This window comes from Gavia stellata, chromosome 24 (assembly GCF_030936135.1).
Source record: "Gavia stellata isolate bGavSte3 chromosome 24, bGavSte3.hap2, whole genome shotgun sequence".
Lineage (NCBI taxonomy): Eukaryota > Metazoa > Chordata > Aves > Gaviiformes > Gaviidae > Gavia > Gavia stellata.
Genome location: NC_082617.1, coordinates 10,596,711 through 10,624,502, shown reverse-complemented (window position 1 = coordinate 10,624,502; position 27,792 = coordinate 10,596,711). Strand labels below are relative to the sequence as shown.

Sequence of the window (27,792 nt, the reverse complement as noted above, 5' to 3'; positions counted from 1 at the left end):
GTTAAACACTTGTTGACCCAAACAGAGGAGCTCTCCAGCAGAAGGGCAAGAGAAATGGGCTGTTCTTCTAAGTACTCTACAGACAACTTTACAACTAGCAGGTGATACTCTTTGTGAGCTCAGGACTGGAAATACCAAGCAAAGTGTTTACCCCACCTTACGGGAAGAAAAATTATTATAGTGTAACAGAGTTATCCAACATGAGAAACTTTGGATTTCCAGATCTGTAAATCTGCTCCGGCATGCTGATGCAAATCTCACTGTCCTTCACTAAAACCACCGTTTCCCTTCACTGGAATTCATCAGAATTAGCTTCCGTCTGGATAACACAATAATTACTCAGCTACTTTTCTGGCTCATTTATGAGTGAGGCGGGTTATCTAGCGTTCCATCAACACCTCCAACAGAGGAGCAAGTGAAGCACTGGGTCCGAGTCTGTCCTTGCTTACATCTAAACTCCATTAAAATCAATGACAGCATTAGCAATCACAATCAGGCTGCTTACTGAGATACAAACTGCCCCAAAACTCTCACCCCAGTGGAGACACACACATCCTTGGCTGGAACGCACAGGAGAATGGAAGACTTATTTGAACACGTAATGTTTTCTACTTTAAATACGCAGTGTAAATAATATTTGAGAAAGTCACATAGGTTTAGAATTGATTTAATCAGAATAGAACTCTTGTTTCCTGGAAAAAAAAAAAAATCAGAATTCTTGCTTCTCCAAACGAAGCAGCCAAGGTAACAGCATAACTGTTCAGTACTCTGGTAGGTAAAATCAGCTCTGGATAAATTAAAAAAAACCTGACTTGAAGTACACAAAACAATATCCAATTTCCTTCTAAACCCAGGCACAGCTGATTGCATAATGTAATGTTTACTCTGAAAATGAGTAAAGGATGTAGGTGGTAAGTCACGGAAAAATCTTAACTGAAAAATGCAATGCTTACTTCAGCAGACATTTTATGATAGCACTATGTGCCTCAGTTAAAGATTAGGGCTCTTACAGCAAGCTCCATATATTAAGCTAGAACGCTTGTGAAATGACTTGGGAAGAAAAGGGTTTTAAACAAGGAATACTGTATACAAAATCCCTGATCATAAATATTAAAGCTGTATCTGGTACTGAACAGCCACATACAATGAAAACTTTGTTTCCGATTCAAACTTCTATACAGATGAACGATAATACTTCACTTTCCATCGTTTAGATCTCATTCGGAAAAAAAAGTACATTATCATTAAAAATAAGGATGATGCTACATACAGTATGACACACAGACTCATGTCTATGTTTGAAAATCCAATCCCCAAGAAAGACACGGCCTGCTTCGTCTCTTTAAGGTTAGCTGATCCAGCTGCGTTTTTACCGCTATCTTTGACAGGTCCATGATTTGCTATTAGCTTATCTGACACCTTAGATTTGGAATCTAGTACATTTTCTTTATCCTGGATTTTATTTTCTCCGTTTCCATTTGGTTTCTTCAGTAGGTTTTTGTCTTTCACCTCCCTTGTATCTCCCTGTTCAGTTTCACTGGAGTCAGTCTGGCTTTCAGTGTACTTATACAGAATATTTTCACTATTATAGTGATACTTCATGAATTGTAGAACTTGGGCTTCATTCCAGCTGTGTAATCCTTTAATTTCTTCATGACATGCAGGACAAATGTCTGGAGTTGGCCACTGAACTTTGGGAAATCTTGGATCTTCAGTCAAATCACCTAATTGGGAGGAGAAAAAAAATAAAAATACCAGAAGCAAATGAACTAGGAAAGCTGAACCATCAGACACTTCACTGGAAACCACAGAGAGCATTTTCCACTTATAAATAGTGAGGCTGGCAAAAAAACCCCACAGCACAATAATGTTTGTATTAAACGGAAGACAATCACGAACAAATGTGGAAATTCATTAGTTTCCTTACAGATGCAACAATTATGTTCTGAAGTATTGCTTCCTCTTTCAAAATACAAACACTAAATCATAATTATTTTCCTTTTCTCTCAGTAAAAGCTGTAGCTTTCAAATTCTAACACAACAAGGTACTACAACTGCTATGCTTTTAGAAGGTGTGACACCAGCACCATCCGGGCCCTTCAGGGGTTAACTTGAATTATGCTTTAGAACAAACTGCTCTTTTGCACTCAATACTCCTTAATCCTGCAGCTTGGTTTGCAGCAAGCCGTTTCAAGGCCAAAGACTCACAGATATTTTCATGTTTCTATATTGTGAACCATTCTATCCTAAGCTCGCTTTTTCGTAGCTTGCATTATTACCATAGCAAACTCTTTTCAGAACTTTAAAAACCACTGTCATATTTAAGATGTATTTTTCAGCTTGCTTTTTAGCATTTAAACACATAACGCTGTCTTGAACTAGATCCAATTTAAACATTTCAGCTGCTCATAGCTCTGTCCACCTTTCTGTCTTGACAGCAAAGAGCCGAACACTGTAGCTAGTGTTGCACTTTGCTCTAATAAGATAACATTTTAAAATGTGGATGGAGATAATTTTTAGAAGAAAAATCTCTACCTGAAAAAAGCTAATTTAGTTATCTGATTGTTATTAGTACACTAACACTTAAAATATTTTAGAAATAAATATAGATTCTTATTTTATTATTATTTTTATCCTTTTTAAAGGCAGGAAACTTCCCCATGATTTTGAGCAAAATATTATTTAGGGATTCAAAAAATGCTTACAAATATTTGTCTCCTTGATGTTTACAAGTAAGGAGAGCAAGTTTGCATTTCGGGTATCTTTAAATAAAGATCACTCAGTAATCAATTTGTTTCAGTAGGGAAAGTAGAAACAAAACATCTTATGGTAAGATTACAAACAGCAAAGTTGCTGTACTTCATGTTTTCCTGCCAAAAAGACAAACACTATAAATTCTGTACATTCAAAAGCAACAGGAAAGAATTAAATAGGCAGAGCCAGAGACAACAATCTCATGACCCCCACCTGAAGGCTGTGCCAAGGTGATTATTTCTCATTGAAACCAATATATATTACCAGAAATACAGATGCAGCTTTTAGGAATTAAAATAAGTCACTGTCCCATTGAGACATTTTAGTAAACTTAAAAAGCATAATTTAATATTATTATTTATTCTGGTATGTTTATACTTCCTACTAAAAGGGCATTTTAGCTGGCTGTTGCATCATCTAAATCAATATCCATGCAAGTTTTCCAATAACTTAATGTTCTGAATAAGTATATTGCTTCTCTACTTAGCAACTACCAAGTTAACAAGAGGACTTTTTTTTCTGTGTTCAACCTGGCAAGAGTAACAAACACTAGGGGATGTTTTTATTTAATACCTCATCACTTACTTTTTTCTCCTTGGAGAAACAACAGTATTGCTCACAACAGTATTTAATACTTCATAAATCTTGGGAATTCAGCATAACCATAATATAAACACAATACAGCATATTTAAATTGTAACTAATGCTACAGTACGCAGATCCATAACAGCAGACAGGGATTAAGCGCAAAGAGAAACCAATTTTCTTTAGTGCTTTAGTTACTTGATATCCCCATAACAGAATGGATTAAATACAACCAGTATTTTAACGGTACTTTTAGTATAACTGAAAACATAGCAACCTAGCAGGGGAACAGATTTTCGTCATACAGTAATTTTATTTTATTCAGTTGCTGATCTGCTAATAGTTTAGGCTCTTTTATCCTGAGGAAGTGTCCTGTTCAATTATCACCATCTTCTACACAGCATCTCTCCAGAACAAAATGAAGATAGGTTTTAACATCTATTTAAACTGTTACAGAAGAAATATAATTACTTTTTATCCACTGATAAGTAGCTGAACTGTATTGCTCCTTTTTGAAAAGGCTTTGATTTGTCCTCCAGAAAGATCCTCTCCTCAAGCAACAGGTGAAATCTCAGAAAAAACAGTATCTTTGAGAATGATGATGTTTTTTCATTATACATCATAAGAGATAACTATGTTACTGGAGGATAGTGCATCTCAACCGTGTATTTTTCTCATGCAAAGGTTAGTGTTTTGGTCTTTAGACTTACGAGCTGATTGGAATGCTCTAGGTTTCGCTCTATACACAAGCACCCTTTCTTGTGCACTGATGTACATGTGGAATTAGTCTTTGGAAGTCAGCATTTAATAAAGGAATGTCAAGCTGGAACAACTGTTGCAGTTGTTTCTAAACTCATGCTACAGAGCCTAATTTGCACCTCTTCGTTCAAACACAAACCATGTTGTATAAAACGCCATAGCCTTGTCTTTCAGACACAGCTACCTTCGGTGGGTTTTCCTAAGGGAGGTCTTCCATACCTGCGAGTCTGTTATTCACTACATTGTGTTTCTCCCAGAGCCAGAGAACAGCCTTGTCTAAGGTTTTAACGGAATCCATGGACTCTTTAGCCATTTCTTCAAAATGCTGAGCACAAGCCTTGCATCCAAAAAAGTGCTGAATGTATCTCCGCATGATCTGAAGTACTATTTGGGGATTGTCTTCAAGACCTAGGAAGACAGATGATAGATGCATTTAGCACCATCTGGACAAACATAGCTTCAACATAGGCACTTTAACGTACATAAAAGTGAACTGTGAGAAAAGGAAAGGAAATGTTGCTACCTTCTTGTCCCATGCAAATTTACACCTCCACTTTAGAGATAAGAAACTAGCCACTTTCATAATTAAAGAGATGCATAGCCCATGTGCCATCACACAGAACCTATACCTCCATAAGTCACAAAGATATTGGAGGGATTAAAAGCTTCGCATAGTTCTTGGAAGAAATACTCCTCTCCAACAAAACACGTATTTAATATTGTAGTTGAGGCGAGACCTTTATTTATTCATTGCCAAATGATTTGGTTTCTCATGTAGAGTTTAAAGTGATCTCAAACAGTACATTTCAAAACATACCATTTTGAAAGGCTGTCTGGGATATCAGGCACAACTACAAGGGAATTATTTCAAACACACTAAGGTTCAAAAAATGCTGGGTGAGCAACAGTGTTATTAAAAATGCAAAGTAGCTATTTATACCAATACATACTAACACATTTAGTCTATACAACTGTGTTCAAAGTTACCCTGAACAGCACATTAAAATAAGAGTTAAAGGTCAAGTGTTCTTTACCGTGAAATTTCTCCTTTCAAAGAATATCTTGCAATTTGAGGGGGGAACAAACTTAGCTAAATGAAAATCAGCCATTAACATTTTTTCAGAAGCCCATTATGAGAGCACATTTTGAAACTGTTAAAACATGCAAAGTCCACACTGTCTATATTTCACACAATTCTTCTAGAAGCACAGACTTTCTCCAGTATCTTGCCCAATAACTAAATGAATATTTATGTTACGCATTCACCATTACACTTAGGCTCAGGCACTAAGCTATGGTGACGTTGCTACTGAAAAACCAAGAGTCAAAAACCTTCTAACAAGTATTTCACAAGGTGCCTGTGATACCTATTTGTTACTCCGTAACTCTGAGGTATTACAGAATACCAGAATCTCACTACAGTTATTAATGCCACGGCTTTTTTAGCAGGAACGAAAGCACACATGTAATAGCTACTTAGCAATGTCTGAACTTTGGCGAGTAACTCAGGAATTCCTCCTGAAATAAATACAAACACATTATTCCTTCTATAACATTCACACTTTTACACTAAAGATAATGAAAAAAAATCATTATTTTATTCAGAAGCAAGCTAAGGTCTTTAGAGATTGAGAACTTTGTCGTGGGCCTTTACTGTGACAGCAGGTAGTCCCTACATCTATAAGTGGCTTGAATACCTGATATAATTTATTAAAACCTTAATGGTTTCATCTCTGTCTCACACGTTTTCTGATTCATGCTTAATTGACCTAGTAAATTATGCCAAAATCTACTTACAAATGTACTATATGTTACCACAAACACACACTTGTCAAACGAAACACATTTTATGATGCAGATTGATCAAATTACCGACTCCTGCAGTTGAACACCTCTACCACCAGTAATTTACAATGCAGGTTTTGTAGGTTCTGTAGTAAAGGGTTACGGTGCTTTGCTCACTGTCCTGTTTCGGTAGTGAATAACGAAGAGTTTGGTAGCACATACGCCCTCTGTACATGCATTGTTTCTTGGAAAAAAAATCCTCAATGAAACCTGTTCAAAACTATCAGAGTACTTATCTTATATACACAAGAAATGCATGAAGACTGTCATAAACACCTTTATTTAGAACAGCAGCATTATATTCTTAAACACGGCAGCAAAAAAAAAAAATTCTTTAAAGCCAAAAAGAAATCATAAAAAGCAAACAATCTCTACTCAGACATTCAATATCTGTGATTGAATAGGCATGTATAAATAAAAGCTATGAGATTAAAGGAGATTAAATTACAGTATTAAAAGAAAGGCTGAAAAATAATTTTGGAAAGTTGAAACTAATTTCGGGCAAAACAGTTTTACCATGTATACTAAAATACGTATTCAGAAAAAAACACAAGAAACACACCAAAAGTAACTACTAGCAAACAACCTCTTTATGGAGGAAGAGAGATTCATAAACAAATTTAACTATATCTGTTCCCCTGTGTAATGCTACACTCTTGAAAATTCATTTTGTGGGGTGGTCTTCCAAATTCAGCAACAGATCAAAAAGAATCCAGATAATTTTTTTTTAAAAATCCACAAGCCTGTCTTATTCACACCGATAGATCCTATTACCTAAAACCACATTTCATATAATTAAGCATGCTCAGGACTAGATTTCTACAATGATTTTATACACCCTCGGACATGAGCAGCTCTGTTCAGAGTTCCTTTGGATTCCCTTATGCTGATCCTACTGCAGGTTCAAATTACACCGTTCAACATTAAAACATGTCAAATATAAACCAATAAAAGCATTATATCAAGAAAGCCAGAGCAAGTTCACACTGACTGCCAGACTCTGCAAGTGGAGGAAACTATCAAGAAAAATACAGCTGCTTTAGAAAGAAAACAAACAATTGCAAAATGGCCCATTTTGTTTGTTTTTCTTTTATCAGCCCAGAGATGAATCTTCTATTAACATCTGCCATGTATCATCGTGTAATCCTCCTTTTCTCTTTCCTCCCAAACTACTGCAATTCAGGGTAACCCTAATCTTTAAAGTGGACAAGAACCATAAAACCCTACCTGTGGTGGGAAGGATTAGGGAGTACATCATGCTTTTTAGTAGATGGGATTTAAACAAGCAATAAGGAGAGGAAAACCTCCCAAGACATAATCCGACAGTCTCAGACTGACCCAATTCTTCCACCATAAGAAGTGATCATCACATATCTGTCCCGATTTAAATCGATGGTTAAGTGTGCCAAAGAGTTTTCAGGTTCTACAATGTATTTTTAACTTCAGACTGACTAGAGCTCACACTTGAAACATGGGAACAATTTAAGATGCAATTTTCTATAGTCAAATATTAAGAACGTTTCCCCATTTAATTAGAACACTTTTAGCAACTGGGACAAAAGGGGAAATTTAACTTATGCATGATCCTGTTGAACAGCTAATATATCATCCAGTACAAACCCCCCCCCCCAAACTCAGCAGGCAGAGCACAGTACTACATTAAAGGGATTCAACCTACTGTCCCAGGAATAACAAACAAAACAAGACAAAACAAAGAGAGAAACAGAAATCAACAACAGGTTGATTAGCTATCAAAAAAAAAAAAATCCCTATTCTGCAGCAGATTCAATATTAAGAACTGAGAGATTTTCACCATGTTTGCAAGTAATGCTGGACAAATGTATGTATCCATAATTTGAAATAATCAAATACTTTTTTTTAACATACAATCAACAACTGACAAATTGCAAATTTCTCAGTTTTATGATCTAGTACCAGTCCATCTAGCATTCTCATATTCCTTGGAAAAGACATTAAAAAAAGGCTTTAAATGAAAACTAAATAGAACTATAAACCAAACAAAGCACTGTCCTGGCAAGAATAAAAACATATGAAGGCCAATATTTTAGCATTAGTAATTCTATTTCCATTGTGCTAGGAAAATGGATTATATATCCGTCACGTTTCTTAAATAGGAATCATCACCAGAATATTAACACTCTGCTTCACAAGATGCTGCAAGTCTAAAAATAAGCAATTTTACAGAGTGCTTGCAAAGTAGTATATCACTGCACAGATTAATGGACACTAGGTACACGCAGCTGAAAAAAAACCCCGTCATAACATTCCGTATTTAAGAAATAGAATTACAGGATTGGCTAATGGTTGTACAGCTTTTATAGCTACTGAACTGTACAGTTAAATCTCATTCTTCTCAAATTAACAGTGCAACCTCAGGTAACCTGAACAATCTTATCCCTTTTCAGGTACTTCTCTTCGTCTGAAATTCTCTCCTTTTTCTGCTTTATTGCTCACATCTTTAGGGCCGCATACATTATTGAACACATTTTTAAGCAAGGACACACTGACAGGCTTTCTCTCCAAGCCCTCCCGGTGCAGCGAAGCTACGCTCTGACCTCTGCTGGTACAAACCTGAAAGCTAAGCCTCAAAAGCCACTGTCCTCCAATGTATTACTTGAGTATTTACACACAAAAAAGTTCGCTCTAATCTGCTACAGCAGAACTGCTGCACATATTCGTCTCGTCCTTCAAGCATCTGACATAACTGCTGCTTACCTGTATTTATCAAAGCTTTTGGTCGCAGCGCAGCCTGAACAGTTAGAGTATGAAACAGCTTCCAAAGCGAACAAGTGTAACCTCTCAGCTCCGGTCTGCTGCCCTGACATCCGACCCACTGAACTTTCTTAGGGAGAAATATCCCGGAAATCTGAAAAAAAATAAGTATTTGAGACATACGCAGCTCTGGGACCTAAATTCACTGCTAAGCATAAGAGCAGTCACAGTTGATCCTACCTTGAAATTGAGGTGATCCAAGGATAAAGAATAGTAAATGACTCTCTCTGCACTTGTTGCTAATGAATTCATGCTTAAGGCAAACAAATTTTAAATGTGTAACAATCCTTAAGTCTGAGATACTCTGATGCATCATTATAAAACTCATCCCTCTTGCAAACATATTACATGATATACAACGTACAGTCGCTGATGTCAAACCTACTAAAATGCACATCACAAGTGTCTAATTAGTCTGACAGAATACATTAAGTAGCTTAACTTGTGAAGTTTTTTAAGCACAGTATGAACACAGCACACACACAAATACTACTGTGAACTCCGAGTGCTACAGTTTCCCTGGCACATTAAAAATTCCATATTACTCAGCAAGATCTACATGACTTACAGTGGCAAAGTCTTAACAGGCTAAGATGTAGAATTCATTATTATTTCTTCTTAAAACAAAACCACTACTTATTCATTACACCTAAAATCCAGTGCAAGATTTTAGCTTCTGAGACTTCTCTCTCTGCTTCCTAAAACACACAGGAGGTTTCCAAATTTCAGATAGCAATCCTGTTTCACAGGAAGAAAGACTCACGTTAACTTCTGTACAAAGATGTCCCTATCACAGAGCTTTGCGTCACCAAAGTGAGATGGGGTTCCTAGCAAGGCCTTTACTGTGCCAGGAAATTAAAAAGTATTTGGGGAAACTCCTCAGGAACAATGCCCATTTCAGTGGGTAAATTTCCCATCACTTAAACTCTGACCTTCAAGAGACTCCTGCTGATAGCAGGCACAGCAAGCAAAGGCAACTCAAAAATATCTGCTGGGAATCTTGCATCATTTGAAGCTGACGTTACGGAACGTGGATATGTTGGCGATTGCTTGTTCATTATAAAGCTGAGACAGGCTTGTGTATTTCAATTCTCTCATTTCAGTTCCTTCATGTGGATTTTTTTTCTGGTAATGATTTCACTTTATTTTCATTTTAACCTTCTTACAACTCCATTATGACTGAGGGACCATCAGTAAGTGACGTCTTAGATTTATATAGAATCTTATCCTTTACTAATGCTGTATTTTATGCTGGGAACTAGTAACAGCTTACCCGCATTTTGTTGTTGACCAGATCTAGGATAGCATCATAAGGGATTTTGTCTAATGGAAGGCTCACCAGCCACTCTTGCAAGGTCTCTAACAACTTTACCACAGGCTGACGGCCAGGAAAAAGCTGAGAAAAAAAAAAATGAAGAAAATACCCATATTTAAAAGCACAGATGTCATTAGCAGCAAGACACTTTTATCTTTATCTTTGAAATGTTTCAGATTTTCTTTTATTATGAGCAAATTACTTACTTGTTCTGCTTTCAATAAAAAGCCATCTCACACTAACTTTTGCTTACAAAATTTAACAAGTTGCATGCACAAAACGTTAGCCAGTAAAATGAAGCTACTCAACAGCAGGAAGAAATACTACAGAACAACTTTTGGCAGATTACGGAGACTTTCACATTAAGGTAATTCAGTTCAGTGTATAGCTCAGAAAGGAGCATAAGACCGAAGTGAATCAGAGAGGCTCAAATCCTTCTCACTCTTAGAAGATTAATCACAAAAATTAGTTCTTATAAAATATTTGTTCAGATTTCTGTAAATGTAGATGATTTTGGTTATCTGGAAGAGCATTTTCTTTTCATATGTGTAACAGTGATTTCCACAGTCATTTGGAAATAGTGACTTCCTTAACTTGCCACTTAAAGAAGTCAGAGTCTGGTAGATGAGTGTGAGGAACTGTAAATCAGAGGTAATGCCATTATTTTACACTAGAAATGGTATCTTGCTTTAGTTATGGTTGTAATTACTATGGAATTAAGTAAAGTATGCATACCATCCTTTAAGTACCCTTCCAGAGGGAGCAGTATTTCAACAGATGGGAAAATAAAGTCCCTGTATCTGCTACGTTAAATACATAAAGCAATTTATGACAGAACATGCTATACATATGCTAGTCATTCTACAGCCGTTGTGCAACTATCAATAATATCTCTAATTCATAGACTGCTTACTTGGCACCATGCAAATCTAATGGGCAAGAACTCCCTTTTGCTAATTCTCAGTATTGTATCTAACACAAGGGGCTGTGTGCATTGTTTGGGTTCAAAGACAACTCTTAAATAGTCTGTAAAAAAACAGCAGACCTCTGAACTACTGACTGCATACTATAATTACATTTACTCCTGTGGGAGCCCCAGAATATCATGCATTACTATCTAAAAGACAGTAGTATCTCAGGTAGGTATCAGCCTCATCGAGGATTCAAAAAACAATGGACTTCTGCACGGATTGACAAAAAACCTAATTCTACAATAATGAAAATTCCCCAAGTAGGGAACCAGACCTCTGTCACTTAGGATTTATCAGCACTATAAATGCTGTTACACAGGAAACTTCTTATACTATCCTCCTAATGGAAACATCTGAGAATCATGAATGAGAACTACGAGGAAAGTGTTACACAACAAGAGAATGCAAATAAAGGACGTCAGTCCCCACTGGTACAATGGCAGTCTGGAGATGAGCATGCAACTAAAAGAGAGCATTCCCCATTTATGCACTAATAGCCAGGGAAGCAAATGACATCAGCTGGCTAGGAGCCATCAGGAAGAACAGAGGATGTTTTAGGGATAATATGATGGAAAGATTACCACTACACTTTCTTAAAGAAATGAGGCCAGCTAGAGATTTCTGACCTCTGATGGCTGTGGGGGTGCAAGAAACTGTCTGTCTGATTTTCAGCTAAATTTAGATATTTAGAAATAGTTCATATAGGCCTTAATATTCCCTTAAACAGATATTGATTCACTTTCTTTAAAATAAAACAAAGTGTTAGCTGCTCAGTAAGTAAATATAAAGAGACATTGGTCATTTCAGTAGGCTGACCTTATAAAGTTAAATTATTTCAATTTTTTTCCAGTCATATCACATTACATTACATATATTGACCCTTCACTCAAATGTAATATGTAAGCATCTTTATTTTTAAATACTCAATTATATTGAATACCTCAATTATTTTGAAATACTCAGTTAAATCCAATACCTCAGTCATATTCAAAATTGAGACAGAAGTTACTAATATCTCTAAATAGAACACCATTTGTCAAGTACGCACTAATGAAATTCAAAAGTCAAGAATGAAAAACAAAGGTTTTAATCCCACTCAGTCACAATAGCTACTTATCCTGAGAATCTGATAAATGGACTATATTTACAGTGTTTGTTCAATATGCTGCACACTACTTAAGCTTTATTTAATTTTGAGCCCTCTAAGATTAAATTAAAATGCATTTCAACCCTCTAAGTATGTCAGAACAGCATACAATAACTCAAAAATAACATTTAAAGAAACCCAGAAAACTCTTTTTTAAGCTAGTGAGGAAGCATATATTTAAACATTCTGAAAGACATTTTGAGAGACTTATGTCACATAATAAATTTTATGTTAGAGTCACTTTATTCTTACAAATAATCAAAGACTAGAAGTGTATACCTTGGCAGAGACAGTAACAAAATCCTTGAAAGTCTTTAGCTCAGCTCCCTGAAGTGTCTTGTGCGTAGCGAGCTCTACCCTGAGCAGGTAATGCAATCCCGATTCAAGGTCAGCCATGTACAGCTTAGATCTGAAACACACATATATAATGTTATAAAGTGGCAGGTTCCTTTCGCTCATTTTCTCACCAGTCATGAAGGTAAAATTGATATATAGTAGGTGTCATTAAAACCTCAACATTTGCCACTCCACAGTGATTGCAGTATATCCTACACCAGTATGGGAAGACAGAGCAGTGACTTCAGGTGCTCAGTACAGTGAGTGTCAAGTTCAATGTGTCTCTCTGTACTCTCTTGAAAGAGTAATTTTATGTCATTTTTTTCAGAGATTAGACAAATGAAGCATAACCACACACAAGAATTTCTTTTATATTTGACTAAACTTTTTGCCTCCTAGCCAGCTTTACCTTGTAATGAAATTATAACCCTGACATTGTCAGCAAGGAAATAGCTAGGGTAAAGAAATTATAGCTTCTCTTCAGGATTGACCACAAATAGAAAAATGACATGCTATGAAAAAAGGGAGACTTTTGTTGAACAAAAGTAGATTATACACAAAGCAGGAGTGCAAACAAGACTGAGAAAGGTCAGTGTTGGAAAGGACTGAATCTAGAAGTCCTCTCCCAAATGCAGTAGTTTTACTGTAGGTTCTTTGCATAAGAGTTTAACAGTCAATTTAATCACACCAGCTCTTAAGACAGAATTAGGCACCTTATGACAGATACAAGTAAAACATCTAAAGCAAATGAAAGATTTTAAGAGTTCCTTCTCAAACCAAGTATCTTCATAACAACAAAAAAAACACTTTACAAAGCACTAATGCATCAAGTAAAACACACTATCTTCCAATGGTTTCCGAGTACAAACTTCAGACAGTATAATACAGAACAATGTAACCAAACAAACAGAAGTTCACATAGTTAACAGAGTTAAAGACTTCTTGTATGAGTTCAGCAGCACTATTATTTCTAAAAACAAACAGAATTAAAAGAACAATAATTCAAGAAACTGGCTGGCCCCACCTCCTAAATAACATGCAGGAAATAACATATTAAAATACAGAATAATCTATATTCTTAACAACTCAAACTACAGACTTATTCTAAATTTATCTCCTTAATTAATAACGTACTCACTTAAATTTTAAAAAACAGCAAAATTCTGCTTCAAGTTTCTTAAATAAAGAGACATCCATATGAATGCATGAGGTTCTCCCAAAGAATCCTATTTAGAAGATACTTGGACTGGAGATTCGTATCAACAGGATTTTGTCTTGCTGGAAAGCAGCTCAATTTAACTAAGTTGTTTTGATAACAGAGCATTTCATAGAAAGTATTTTATAATAGCCATTGAAAGAAGATGACACTAATAGTGCCCATGAAAGGAAAATAAGTACAAAATGAAAGCACTCAGTCCTACATCTTTTCCATCTAAAGATGCTGAGAGATTATCTCTCTGCAAAGCCTTTGCATCCTTCTCTCAAACAGACAAAGAGGGAAAGAGGGTGAAGATAAACCTTAGCAGATTTTGTATGATGAACATCTTTTACACTGACTTTAGTATCTTCTACTATACTTGCATCTGACAAGCACTTTTCAGTGGGCACTGCTTCACTATTATACCCTCAGAGAATTCTCGTTTGCTACAGAAATGTTGGAGCTTGTTATTTTACTATTTATTTTTTCAGGGACACTGATTACTTGCTGAAGTTTTCCAACAATTCAAATCGGTGATCTATATACTTCAAGTAATGGGTGATGAGTCCTTGGTATTTTTAAGTCAATTAAGTATTTAGCAATACTTTTGGAGAAAAACATTCCTTCCATAGCAGTGCAGATACTTTCTGTGAAAAACCAAATACCGGCAGCCCTTGATAATTTCACCTCTGAATTGTGTGAAACACTGCTCACAATCGTAAAGAAGTTGTAACCTTGATGCTGGAATTGAACTAATTCACAAGTGTTACCTGAATATACTGAGAAATGGATGAAGTTAAAGCAACAGCTGAAAGCATTGCTTTCAGTTTTGATGCTATGATTTCTCCAGTATTAACCATGAATGCCTTTAATTTTACTCGGCAGAAGAACGCAGATCATTCAGTAGCGAACAACCTATTCAACTGAAGGTGCATCACCTGGGATGGAATGAAATAAAATTTTTAACTGCACTAGGATTTTATAATAAATTACAGCACAGCTTCCCACATGGCAAGAAAAAACTACAAGCAAATTTTAATAAACAAGCATTGATCTGAAAATCAAGGGTATCACTTACTTATCAAACTCTTTCCACGCCTTGATTTCTGTACTCTCCTCTTTGTTTTCTTGAACAGGCAGCTGAAGTGGCGAAAGAAGTTTTTTTCTTACACCTGGCAGTGACTTCAAATACGAAGAAAAGAAAGACCGCAGAGGCTTCAAACTGCATATAAATGGACAAAGTAAAGTTTATTTTTAATCTCAGACTAAGTGAATATCCAAAGCAAATTAGTGTATTTATAAAATAAGATATTCACTTTATGTTTTACTGTCCTAGTGCAAGACGTTATGTTTTGATACAAAGTGAAATGAGCCAATGTTAAATTTAGGAATAGTAATAACAATAATTTGGATTAATGGTTTGAATTTCCATTCAAAATAAGGACACATCATGTTCATCAAAACATCACTTCACCTTACAGACGCAATGTTCACATGGAACAAGTATTTTGACTTAAAAGCACATTTTAAGAACTTTGATGCTTCATTAATTTTTTTTCCACTTTTATTCCAAAGAGTTTTCTTTTCAGAAGTACCACAGTAATAGGTTAAACCTATAAACAGGCAAGCGGTAAGCAAAAGTAGTATTACGTGTCTTATGAAAAAAATAGAGGTAACAATATTAAATGGTTAATTAAGAACAACCAGCTCATTGCTCTCAGCATATCGAACACCATATAACAAACATTGGCTTAGAGCTTTTTTCCCAAGTTAGAAACACCACTTCAAATCATCTACTTAACAAGTGAGTTTTGTCAGCAGTATAAAACACCACAAGGGTTATAATTAGCAATCACACCATTTTGGCTAATCCTCCCTACTGTATGACGAAATCTAACTTCCACTGGCATAACCCATGCCTGTTTATTACAGCACTCACAAAGAGTAAACAAGACCGCTAGATTATTTAATAATTGCTAGAGAGCACTCAAGACAGGCAATTTTGAAACACAAAGAAATGGAACACTCAACTTCAGTCAGTACAATGTATTGATTACACGCCAGGACACAATGTCATTATACACATGCAAAAGAAGGTTATAGAATAACTTACTTTGTATGAAAGGAAGCTATGGAAACTGTTCTTATAGCTCAAGTGAACCTCCCCATATTCCTCAGACAGATAACTACTTACATGTTAATTAATCCATGGGACCCATTTGGATGCATCAGATAGCATGAAGGGACTGAGGTAATACCAAGTTTCTCAAGAAAAGGCTTATCAAAATTCAACGCTCTCTTTACAACGATGTTTTCATACTGGATCAAGTCTAAGATAACCTGGATAATGAAAAGATGACATGAATTATACATTGTTCAAGGAATATCCAATCTTGTAGGACAAGACATATAAACAGGTGAAGTGCATCATCCTTTAAGGGTATCATTAAGCTGTTCACCAAGGAAGTACATTTATGAGTATTCTGTGGACACTAACAATTTCAGTTAAAGAAGATTTACTCTTCTCTGTAAATTATTTACTCCTATCTTCCATTTTTTTTCTTGGTCTATACTGATCTTTTCCCTTTGAAGTCTAACATCTGAAGAAAACATGAGAATGAATGATAAAATGTCCTCATAAACCTCAAAATAGCCCCAGATGATATTCCAAAGGCACCAACAGGTTTATGTTTCATGTTATATATGTAAGAGTCTAAAGGCAAATTTTCAGGTAGTGAAGAAACATTTATTTGGTCCCACCACTTTAAGGCATTCTGAGTAAGTCCATGACTTAGAGAACAATTAAGGGCTTACAGGAGTTAAGGCTTTGCCTGGCAAGCCCTTCCAAATCAAGCTGTGGTGTCTGTGGTGTCAAGCGCACCCAGCTGCCTGTTCAGCTCTTTTTGTTTACCAGCCCCACAGCAGAGACTCCATACAGAAATAGGTGCCTATATCTCAAAAGTTCCAGTTCACGGTCCAGCATCTTAACTCAAATCTCCATCAGCTGTTTAAAGTTGATGCTGGGCTCTTGCACTAGAGCAGCTGAGAGTGGGCACAAATTTCTTTGCAAGGTGTAAATGTCAGCGAAGGGTGGAGGAGGCAGGAGAGGGTGGTAACATCAGGGTGCCTCAAAGATTTGCCAGGACTCAAGTATCAAAATTCTTTGCCAACTACAGCCAAAGTTGCACCTACAAATATGATGACTCAATTACAAGTAATGAAAATTTCCCCTTTAAAAAAAAGCTTAAATACTCATTTCTTCCCTTCTTAAATCCTTTAAGATCCCACTGCTAAAGGCATCCTCTTTGCCATTCTAATGGCCACGCTCCTCACATCCTTCTATTAGCCTACGCTCTTACACCACCATTTCAAATTTTCCATTCTTACCTTCTTTTACTTTTACCGCTCTCTGCCTCTTCTATTTCTTTTTCCTGTTGTTAGCTTCACAGTTTGCACTATTCTTATCCCTTTCAGGTGAATATCCTTGCTACATTTTCCCCTCACTTTCAAACTTGTAATTTTAGAGACCCTTCCTTCCTTTCGTCAGTGCTAAATGCATAGCCTTCCTTTCTTCAGCTGTTGTGACTTCTATTAGGTTTGTCCATATTGTCTTATACCGTAAACGTGAAAACAATGTTTTCTTCTATTTCACTAAACTCTTCTATAAAGCTAAAATACTACATAACAATAGCAAATATTTTTTCTTCTGAAAGCAGACTCCACCTTCTGTTAATCAGATGACACTCAGTCTTTCCCTATAACAGCAGGTAATAAAATTAAAGCGAGTGTGATAAAATGATGAAGAACTTCATAATCATCATATTTCTTCTTTTCAGTAATGCCCACTTGTATCAACACAGCAGCTTCCAGAAAACAAACGCCTGGAAGCAGCCTGCTTCTCAAAGTGATTCTCACTTTTGGCAGCACATCCTCCTCCACTTATGCAACTGGACCATCTCAGCATCAAATCTAATTAGAAGCATTTCACAGACATTGGATGTTTCTACACAGATTACGCCTAGATAATTATGCAATTTGTTTTCTTTACTTATCCTAGATCTTGGCAGAAAGAGAAAAGTAACAGTTGTCTAAGCTAACAGCGGGCTCATTAGGTGGTGAAATGATGCCAAACCGAATCTTTTACTGGGGGGGTGGGGGAAGCAAAAAACCAAAGACCTCCACTTCCTTCGTGCTTCAGAGCTGGGAAAATAAATTTATGCTATCATCTTAATTTAGAACGTAATTTCCTAAAACCTATACATGAAGAAAGAGAACCAGAGAATTTAGATTATTACAAACAGTTGAAATGACAAAAGCTGCCCAGAAGAATGAGTATTATGAACAGTTCTCTAGCAGTAACAAAACGATAACATGAACATAATCTGACAATATTTTTGTTGTGATCTTCCAAATCTTGAAAGACAAAAGAATTGTGCTAACAGTGAAACTGATAAATTAACCTTCCACTAAGACGTGAATGGAAGGAGTTAACATGACATCACATCCATTTGTAAGCAAGTTCCTCTGTGTGGTTAAATCCAACGGCCCTGTATAATTCCTTGCCTTTGTGATATCTTAAACATGCGTGACCTGCCCTTTATGACCCTTTAATTCAGTCCTATAACCAGAAATTTTGTTGCTTGGCTAAACAACATAAAATTCAGCTGTGTTATGATAACATTGATTCATACACATTATGTCATTCATAAGTCATACATTACCTCTCGTCCAACATAGGAGTTATTACTTTCAAACACAATGGCAGTATAATGATGGCTGTTCTTGTCAAAGAGAGAAGTAATATCACTGGACCTTTTAAGAAAAGAAAAGCTATTCAGCACAGGTCGAATGCAATACACCCACTGTTACTGATGGAATTTCCTTTTATGATCTCATAGCAGAACGGATAATAATAAGAAAAAAGCTTACTTCATCTTTAATAGGACCTTCTACATTTTATTTCATTAACATAGTAAGCATACACCAGCCATATTTTAAACAAGGAACTTACGAAACTGGATCCAATGGTGGGCATGCAGGCGGTCTCAATGCTTGGGAATGGTTTTGTAAGAAGTCAATCATCATCTGACGAACTGTTTGCAGCTCTCGATCTGCTCCTGCTGAGTACAGGTTACAAAAAAATACAACACTTCAGAAAACTGGGAAAAAATTACTCACATGCACGTTTTCATACATTCTCGTGCTTTTCTGTGTCAGGTTTTTGTTTTAAATTTGGACTTAAAAAACAGAATACTATTTGGCTGAAGAACAGTGACTAAGGATTAGTTGCAGGATTTCATTTTAATGTTGAGATGAGATCATATTTAAAAGCTGTCATCCCACCCCAAAATTAATAAAACCTCAAGACTTTTCCAAATCCAACCATCTGCCTGCCTTGCTGATTTTCTCTCCAAACAATGCTGCACTCCAAATCTGTGTTCATTTTCACAATAGTTGGCGTGGGCAACTTCACTGGCGTTTTTGCAATAAGGATATTCATCATGCATTAAAAACTGCAAAGATGTACCATTCTTACCAAACGAAGCCACGTATCAATATGCGGAAATAATTGAAGTGTGAGAATATTTTATTTGCTTTAAAAGAAATAAAGTAAAAAGCAGAAACTCTCACAAATGCCAAAAAGTAACAGGTACAGCTACAGTCTACTTCTACATGAAGGGTTAATGGTGCAGGTGGTCTCTCTTCTGACCTCTGGCCTTTTAAATGTTAATCCATTGAAAAAGACAACATTACTTTTGTCCCTAGACAAACCACCTCAAGCTGTGATCCTGTCAGACACACAGGATAAGCCTGTTTTCAGTTAGTCAACATCTGAATAGGGGTTCCCCCTGTTAGATTCAGGATGCCAGGAAAGTGGCTGACAGATCAGAAAGCACCAGAGTCAGGATTGAGCAAATTGGATCTCATGCTGATGTGGTGTGTGGTGGAAAAAAGGAATTTAAAAAAAATTATCTAGCCATTTGTGAAAATTAAGAACTACATTTAAAAAAAATGAGGAATGTGAGCCCTATGTTCTTGAACAAATGTTTTGCCTGTCTAAGATTCTGCCTGACATTCCATTTTCATACAGTACTTGTAATATCATATCTTAAAGAGCTATTTAGTGTCCATCCCACCTCTAGCTGTCTAAACTAATTGACAGGCAAAGGGATTTTGCTTATTGTGTGACACAGTCCTGGCTGATAGGGTAACTGCTTTGGGGATTTCTTACAGTAGGATATTCTTACCTTTGTAATTTTCTCCAGTAGTAAACTGCTTTGTAAATGCTTTGAAGTACTACGTGGAAGAAGAAAAAAGTATTATTGCTTTGAAAATAACTCAGTGTATCACATGAAAGCTGAGTTTAGAAACAAAAATGGCTTTCAAGAGTTTTTACTTTTTACAGCTCTAATTACAAAACATTTTTGTCTATCTGTTCAGAAGACAGTTTTCCCATTTAGTCCATGAGTTCCAAAGACCTGCTTCTCAACTCTATGAGGGTAGCTCATAGGTACCAGTTGAAACTCTGATATACAATAAAGCCAACTTTTAGAGGAAAAATACCATAATGCATAATTCAATACTGTATATCGATCCATTACTGCAAACATTAACCCAAACACAAATTAACTGATTACTAAATCAGTACTACCAACAGTGTATAGACTTAGAACACTATTCACATTTCCTCAACTCCCTCCAGTGGTTAAACAGGATATATAATGGAGCTTGACTGCCTTCTGCTATAAAAAATAAAATAGAAAAGATTCAGTGTCTAATACAGAGTGCATTCCAATTGACACCCAAAACTCCAAAGATGTAAAAAAAATAAAACTGTTCTTTCTATCAGGGTAGATCACATCACAAATTCTACAGTGAAACGTCTCCTGTTCCCTCTCCTGTCATAACACAGTTTGTTCAATCCTCTCCGTCCATCATATCCTGCTCACACAGTTAATAATGTGATTATACAGATTGACAAAGACAGAGAAGTTAAAGTGCACTTAGACCTGAAAATGAACAATTGTTGGTACTCTTGGTAAACACAACATCACTTTCAAAAGCCAGTTTCAGCAAATTATGAAATTAATTAGAATAACAGTGAAAGATCAATCAAGGGTAAATTTTTAATTGGAGCCCTGGTCACGAAACCAGCTGATTCCATAATGCAGTTTCAATCTATTACCTTTACTTTCATATACAAGAATTAAAACCACTATTAATATCATTAACATTTGAATTTGAAAAATATTTATACAAATTGTTCTTACCTAATGAATATATTACAATCAGGTGTTATATAAATGTAACAACATAGTACTTTCTAGAACGGCATCTTCTTTCACTAAGAATTCTTCAGATTCAGAACTGAGGACTGAATTACTGCTATAAATAACTGCATCAGCTATTGCAATCAGCAAGAAGAACTCAAATGAATCTATCAATTCTGCAGTTTTCTCAGCAAAAGCAAAGTCCAGCTAAAGAACATCTAGTTACATGTAACACTCTGCGCAAGCATTTTTAGTTTTAGTTACTATAAAGCATGCATCATTTACCTAAGGCAATATATTATGCCACTTACCCTAAAAGTTGGGTAATAGTGAATGCCATATTCTTTGCACGTCTCATAGTTCTCTTCTTCCCCACAATCCAGCACGCCAACTCTAATTGCAGATTCCCATTCTGAAAACAAAGATATCTTTCAATTTTCAGCAGAAGTGAGCACAGATCCCAGCTGATGGATTACGCTGCTTCCCATGGAAAACAGCAACAGAACTCCGATAGATTCCAATGGCATAAAAATCAAGCCCTCAGTCAATTCTCATTTGCTATTCATTTCTATCGTCAAGTGTAATACAATCTACTGATTTTTAAGATAACTAAAACCTCCCTGCTTTTCTTAGCAGCATCAGTATTTTCAATACACCTAAATAAAAAGAATCCCAACACACAATGTAGCAGTTCCAGGGCTGAAGACGTTTTATTGAATCCAGGGAGATGAAATAGGGACCAACCAACACTTGCAAAACATCGGACTGTCTTCCCTAGCTTCTCCCATTAGCTAAGCTCATAAAATAAAGCATGCATAATACATATAACTGAATAAAATGAATCCAACAGTTACTCATCCACATGGCTGTCAATTACAAAACCATGAATTTGATGCACCTTGTATTATAGCTGTTTTAACAGGGACTCACTATTTACTGAACTTGCAATTTTCTCAGAGGCGTCCAGAATTGCACACAACCCAAGGCTCACATATTGTCTACTGAAAGCTATCTTTATCTTTTAGTACTGCTCAGGAATACATTAGACATACCTCAAAAAATATCTGAGTTTTAACCAGAGTGCTAAATAGTTGAGTTTGAACATTGCTGTAAGTTTCCTGTATAAATGTTTCATAGCAATAATCACAAGAGTTCAAGTATTTCTATAAATATGCTTATATAACTTCAGTAAAAGCTTTCAACTCATTTATAGCTTTTTCCTCCTCATTTTGATAGGAACTTATCTTTTTAAGCCATGCTCTGCTGCAGCAATCACTTTAAGGAAGAACCACTCCAGAAGACTCCTTAGACAGTTACTTTTTAAAGCTAAGCTAAATCAAAACAGCTGTGGGCAGAATTTGAAGGTAAACCACAATTCCCAAGTATCAATAAAATTTAAAAAGCACTAAAATTAAACTTGCTTTTATAGCAAAGAGCATGAAAGCTTCATCAAGTTCAAGATCTGATTGACAGTTGTATGCCTAGCTGCTTTTGAAATTTAGCTTGACCTTTATTTGTCTTCGGAGGAGGACGGGGCAGCTGATGGAGAATTTCCGTTGTGCTGAACATGCCAACAGCTGAACAGGCACCAGGAGTAACTACAAGCATGCTAGAGCAGATGGGCATGTATTCACAGGGGCACAAAAGATACAACAGTCTATTTCATAAAATAAAATGCAAAATAAAAAAAAAAAGTTTGGCTTCTGGGTATCTATCTCATTCAACTTTCACCACTCCTCCTCCTTTTTCCACCTGTCTTGATCCTCCTCCAAACAATGAATAGAAGCACTATGAACCTAATGCAAATAGCCTGCCCGCAACAATGCAAACCCATCTCTAGCTAAATACTTGGGTTAAAGAGCACCAGCTGGGCTGCGTGCTGCTTAGCATTTGCTTCTGCTTAAAAAGGAGCTTCTCCTTTCTAAAGGATACGAAAAGTTGCTGGAGTGCACAGCCTAGACTGTGTAAGTTTACAATGGCAGTGTAGCCTGAATTGCTTTTTTTTAAATGCCGATGAATTTTAAATTAGCATTAGTATTTTTGAAACGCTAACTCACAAACTAATGTGAAAGGGGTAGGTGAGTGATATCATACTAACCAACGCTATTTCTGTTTACGCTAAACAAGTTCCAATGAATGACATGAATGTATTGGACAAACTGGAAATCCAGGAGGTTGGTCAAACCTCCCACTTCAGAAGTGCTACAGAATACCAACACACCAGTCACTGTGTATTATGAGGAAGACGTACTTTCTTCGCATAAACCGTGTGTTCCCTCCAGCAGGCAGATGCAATGCTGTGTGTTATTTTCCATTATGAAGCTTCAGTCAGGGAGATAAGAGATGCACCGCAAGGAACCTCTCCCTGCGTGCGACTTGAGAGTTACAGACCTAACGCATAGGCTGCTTCCTGAACAACGTCAAGGTTTCTGCAGTTCCCCACCAAATGTTTTTAAAGAACAATTTCTAGAAGGAAATCATTATTGCTAGATTTGGAACAACAATTGCTAGATTTTGAACAGCTGTTCCAAATCCAGAGGAGTGGATTGCTTCTGCATATAATTCAAGGGTTGCCGTAGATGAGATTTCCAAGGGTTTGTTACTTCCACACAGAAAATTGCTACACGTAATTCCAGCCCACAGGCATTTTGGTGGATAGATTCAATCATCTTTTAAGACAGAAAAAGTACAATTAACTATAATAGCCACTTTGGACACTACCATAATAAAACTAAATGTGTGATCAGGATGCAGCAGCAATGACTCTAAGCTTAAAGACTGTTCTGAGAGGAGAAGGAGTATCAAATTTGAAGTGTAAACTACACAAAAGCAAGCACCACTCCTATTTTTCAGAAGGATTACATTCTGCTATGAAGTTTGCAATGAGTATTGCCAAGTTTTAACAAATTAGAAATGAAATAAAAATTAAGTATATTAGCATAGGCCTTTTATGGACAAAGTAGTTGCACCAATTTAATTGGACAATACCAAATTAGCAAATACAACCGTAGTGATCCAGGAGTTCTCTAATGTAGATGAGTCTGCACCCTTGAAGACAGCTTAATAACCCTGCAGATAAGTAAATATTTTTGAAAAATCAATCAAACATTTTTTGGGTGTTTTTTGGATGAAGCTACCAAAGAAAAGTGTGACTGGTTTGAGTCTCCTACTAAAATCCATTCATTCCAACTTTAAAATGGAAACATTTTGCTGACAAACAACACCAGAAGCCAATTGCATTTGCTGGTAGTGCCAATGTCCACAAACATGAAAATCCACTTTTTAAATGAAAGTCTTCATAAAAACTCAATGGATTAAAGAGTAGATGGGCCTTTAACTGGTTATAGTAATACAAGTGCATAACATCATTTGCAGTTATCATGACTGCAGATGAGAAAGAAAATATATATTTGAAGAAGTCACCACAAGTTACAAAAAATACTGCCTCCAAAGGTATCATGCTGCTGTAGTAATATATAAACATGCCCCTGTCTCGTTTCGACAAAAGCTCTGGTCAGTTCAGGCTCTTCGTGATCTTCGCTGCAGCGTTCAACACCTTCTTGTTCTTACTTTTCTTCAAAAAAGAAGAAAATCTAATACTGCTTTGGCCAAAAGCAAATGAAATGAGAAGGTGAAAACGTTACACAAACTTATGCAAAGAAAACAGAAGGCGGCTACTGCTTTCATAAACAAAAAACCCATGCAAGTAATGAGCATTTGAAGTGCTCTGAAACTGCTACTGCTCCGTGTTTCTCAGTTTTTGAGTTTCTGCCCATCAGTCAGCAACACTCAGCACGTGACTAGTTCATCAGGACCTATTTTTCGGTAGGCCTCCATTTCCGTATATCTAAACGCACCTATACCTAATCTTGTGCCTACATTTCATGTTAATCATTAACACTTTTCACATACAAGTCTGCCAGAGAAAAGCCAGCGCTCTTCACTCCCGCTCAAACTGGAACCATATGAATGCATTAGAACTGCTGTCTCCACCCTGGACATGTCTCTTGGGTCAAATGCTAAATTAAGAGCAGTTTAAAAGCCTTTAACACCACTATATTAAGCATAACATTTCCTACAAAATTGATCTCTGGTCTTCTCCCCACCAGAGGTACTAAATTCAACCAATACCCGAGGAGCCTGTTTGTTTCCTTACCTTAGATCTACAAATAGAGTAAAACACTTCAGCATCCGCCAAAAAAATTGAGCAGACTAAGACACAGCAAGGCAGGTCTCCCTCAGTATAAGCTGCGGAGGCCACCATTTCTTTTTAAGTCACTACTTGATAAATCTGAAAATCTGACTCTCACTTACCTTGATTTTTGTATTATTTCCTGGCAGTCCTTTCCCCCCTCCTAGTCCATTCAGGCTATACTGAATTTGCAAGATATAAATCAAACATGGGCATTTATTTTTCATTTAACCTCTAAAACAGGCTAGTCTTTTTACAAAACATTCAGAAGATAAAGATCTGGCCTCCAAGAATTTAGTCTAAACATACCTCCTCTGCCTCAGCGCATCCACTCGCACACTGCAACGCACACAGAGACGCTCGCGTGCAAATCCGCAGCTGGCTCGCTCTGCGTGTGTGCGAGGTGGCGATGTTTTACCCCTGGATTCCTACGAAACCTTTAATTTGGAGACTTGCCACTATCGTCCACGCCTCGCCCTGCCCTGCCTGCCCTTCCAGCAGCGTGGCAAGGCCCGTGCCCGCCACCACAGAAGCGAGAAGAGGGACGACGCTCACCCGCCGCGGTGCCGCGGCTCACGGCCACGCGTGGCACGGTGCCGCCGAAGCCCACGGGTGACGCGGCGAGCCGAGGCCCCGCTGCCGCCCACCCGCGCCAAGGCCCCGCCGCAGCCGAGCGCCCCACGGGCGGCCACGTGCCCCGGCGCCCGACGAGGCACCGCTGCGGCCCACACGGGTGCCCCGGCGCCAGCAGCCACACCGGGGACTGACGGCCGCGGCCCGGACGGAGGCCGCGGAGGGCTGCGGGTCAGGCCGGCGGCAGCCTGGCCTCACGCCGGGCAGGGCTGTGGAGAGCGGGCGGCGGTGACCGCTCCCGGGGGCGGGGGCCCGGTCAGAGCCCGCCGCGGAGGGGGCGGCGGCGGCGGCGGCGCCTCACCTTTGACGTCCCCCGCCAGGGCCCGCCAGGTGGGGGCGAAGGCGATGCAGTGGCCGCAGGACGAGCTGTAGAACTGCACCACCCAGGCGGCCGAGGAGTTGAGCAGCGCCCGCCGCACCGAGCCAGCCGCCAGCACGGTCAGCGGGTCCTCCCCCGCCCGGTACAGCCGCGCCGCCACCGCCGCCGCCGCCAGCAGCAGGACCAGCAGCGCCAGCGGCCCGCCGCCGCCCGCCGCCGCCATGTTGGGACGCCAGCGGCGCGCGGCGAGGGGCGGGGCGGGGCGGGGCCGCGCCATGGCAACGCGCCGGCCCTGGCGACGCGGCCTACTGACCGGGCGGCCGCGCTGGGGCCGCGCCGCCGCTGTGAGCCGTCCCCCCGCCGGTTCCTTCCCGCCTCGGCGTCCCGGAGCTTTGGCGGCCTGAGGGGGAGGCCTGGCCCCTGGTTCCCGCTGAGGGGAGCGGGGGTCCCCCGTCCAAAGAGAGCGAGGCGGCGCCGCCCGCTGCCCCTCACGCCACACCGGCCGTGGGGGGCGACGTGGCCTTTCCCCGGGTGGGGACGCAGCTGTTGGCAGCCGCCCCCCACGACCCGCCGGCCGCCATGTCCTGACCCCGTAGCCCAGGAGGTGCGGGGCCAGGCGGGTGGTAGGGCCGCTCCCTCCCGCTCGGTGCCCGAGTCCCTTACCAGACCCTGGTGACGGGACACAGCACAAATAAACCCTTTTCCACGTATTTAGAGCCATGTTTCCCTCAGTGGGGCTGTCTGAGGAAAAAAGTAACGAGGTTAAAACAAGAGCGGTATCTTGGGGGCCGATCTTATGGGGCAATCTGCTACAGAAACAGAAGTTTCAACTTCACAAAGCTTCTCACCGAGAAGAGTTTAAAATAGCGCAGCCCTTGGGTCGAGAACTCTTTCACCCCAAGTACATCACTTGGCAGGAAAGAGCCATTTCTCCTCAGAACTGAAGGCGCGATAAAAGGCTGCACGTAGGATGCTGTGAGCTCTGAAGAGGGTGTTAGGAGCTCTGTCCTTTTAGTAAATACAGGTTGGTGGTGCACCAGTAATGGGTTTTGGCACCTTTTATAGCTGAAGCCACAGTATGAAAGTCTCCTTTCCTTTGTAAATACAGGCTGAAAATTTTTCATTATATTAACAGAGGCAGAAAACCAGCGGAGAGAATGTCCCCAGAGGACGACTTCAGAGGAGTTTAAATCTCAGACAATGAAAGACTGAGGTTCCCGAAAAGATGACTCTTGCTTCTGTTACTCACAAATGCTTCTTTTAATCCGTCAAGAACAAGTAGGAAACAAATGGCTCCAAATTCTTACTTCAGGCCCACTGGTGTAAATTCACAGGTTAGAATCTAGCCGATCATTGCTTCTGGCCAGAAGTACACAGGTGGGAATCTTACATACAGTAAAAATCCTCTCTGAGAGCTGAGTAACAGATTCTGTCCCCTTTTTCTTTTCTTGATCATTAGTATCTGCAGTGGTTCACTTGCATATCTTTTGCATCCTTATCCACAACTGTACGTTACACAGTTGCTTGTATCACGTCCCAGCCGAAGGGTTTTCTGTCTCTATTTTTCTGGAGTACTGTAAGCCACAAAATTAGACAGTTACAATAGCAGAGTCCAACCGCTTCAAAGAATTGAAAAACCTTGTGGCAGCTGCTAATTAGGACTTTAAAAATTCG

At 38.5% G+C, this 27,792-nt stretch overlaps 1 protein-coding gene across 1 annotated transcript; it reads right to left on the bottom strand.

Annotated features, from left to right (window-relative positions):
* Window positions 1–651: 651 nt before the first annotated feature.
* QSOX2 (quiescin sulfhydryl oxidase 2) lies at window positions 652–26,341 on the bottom strand. Its single transcript, XM_059829054.1, has 12 exons — window positions 26,101–26,341; window positions 21,286–21,386; window positions 19,952–20,000; window positions 18,715–18,820; window positions 18,425–18,515; window positions 15,898–16,043; window positions 14,782–14,925; window positions 12,449–12,578; window positions 10,010–10,132; window positions 8,680–8,830; window positions 4,318–4,506; window positions 652–1,724 (listed from the first exon to the last, which is right to left on the bottom strand). Exons 1-12 carry the CDS (start codon window positions 26,339–26,341, stop codon window positions 1,174–1,176), a joined length of 2,022 nt encoding a protein of 673 aa, XP_059685037.1. The 3' UTR covers window positions 652–1,173.
* Between the last annotated feature and the right edge of the window lie 1,451 nt (window positions 26,342–27,792).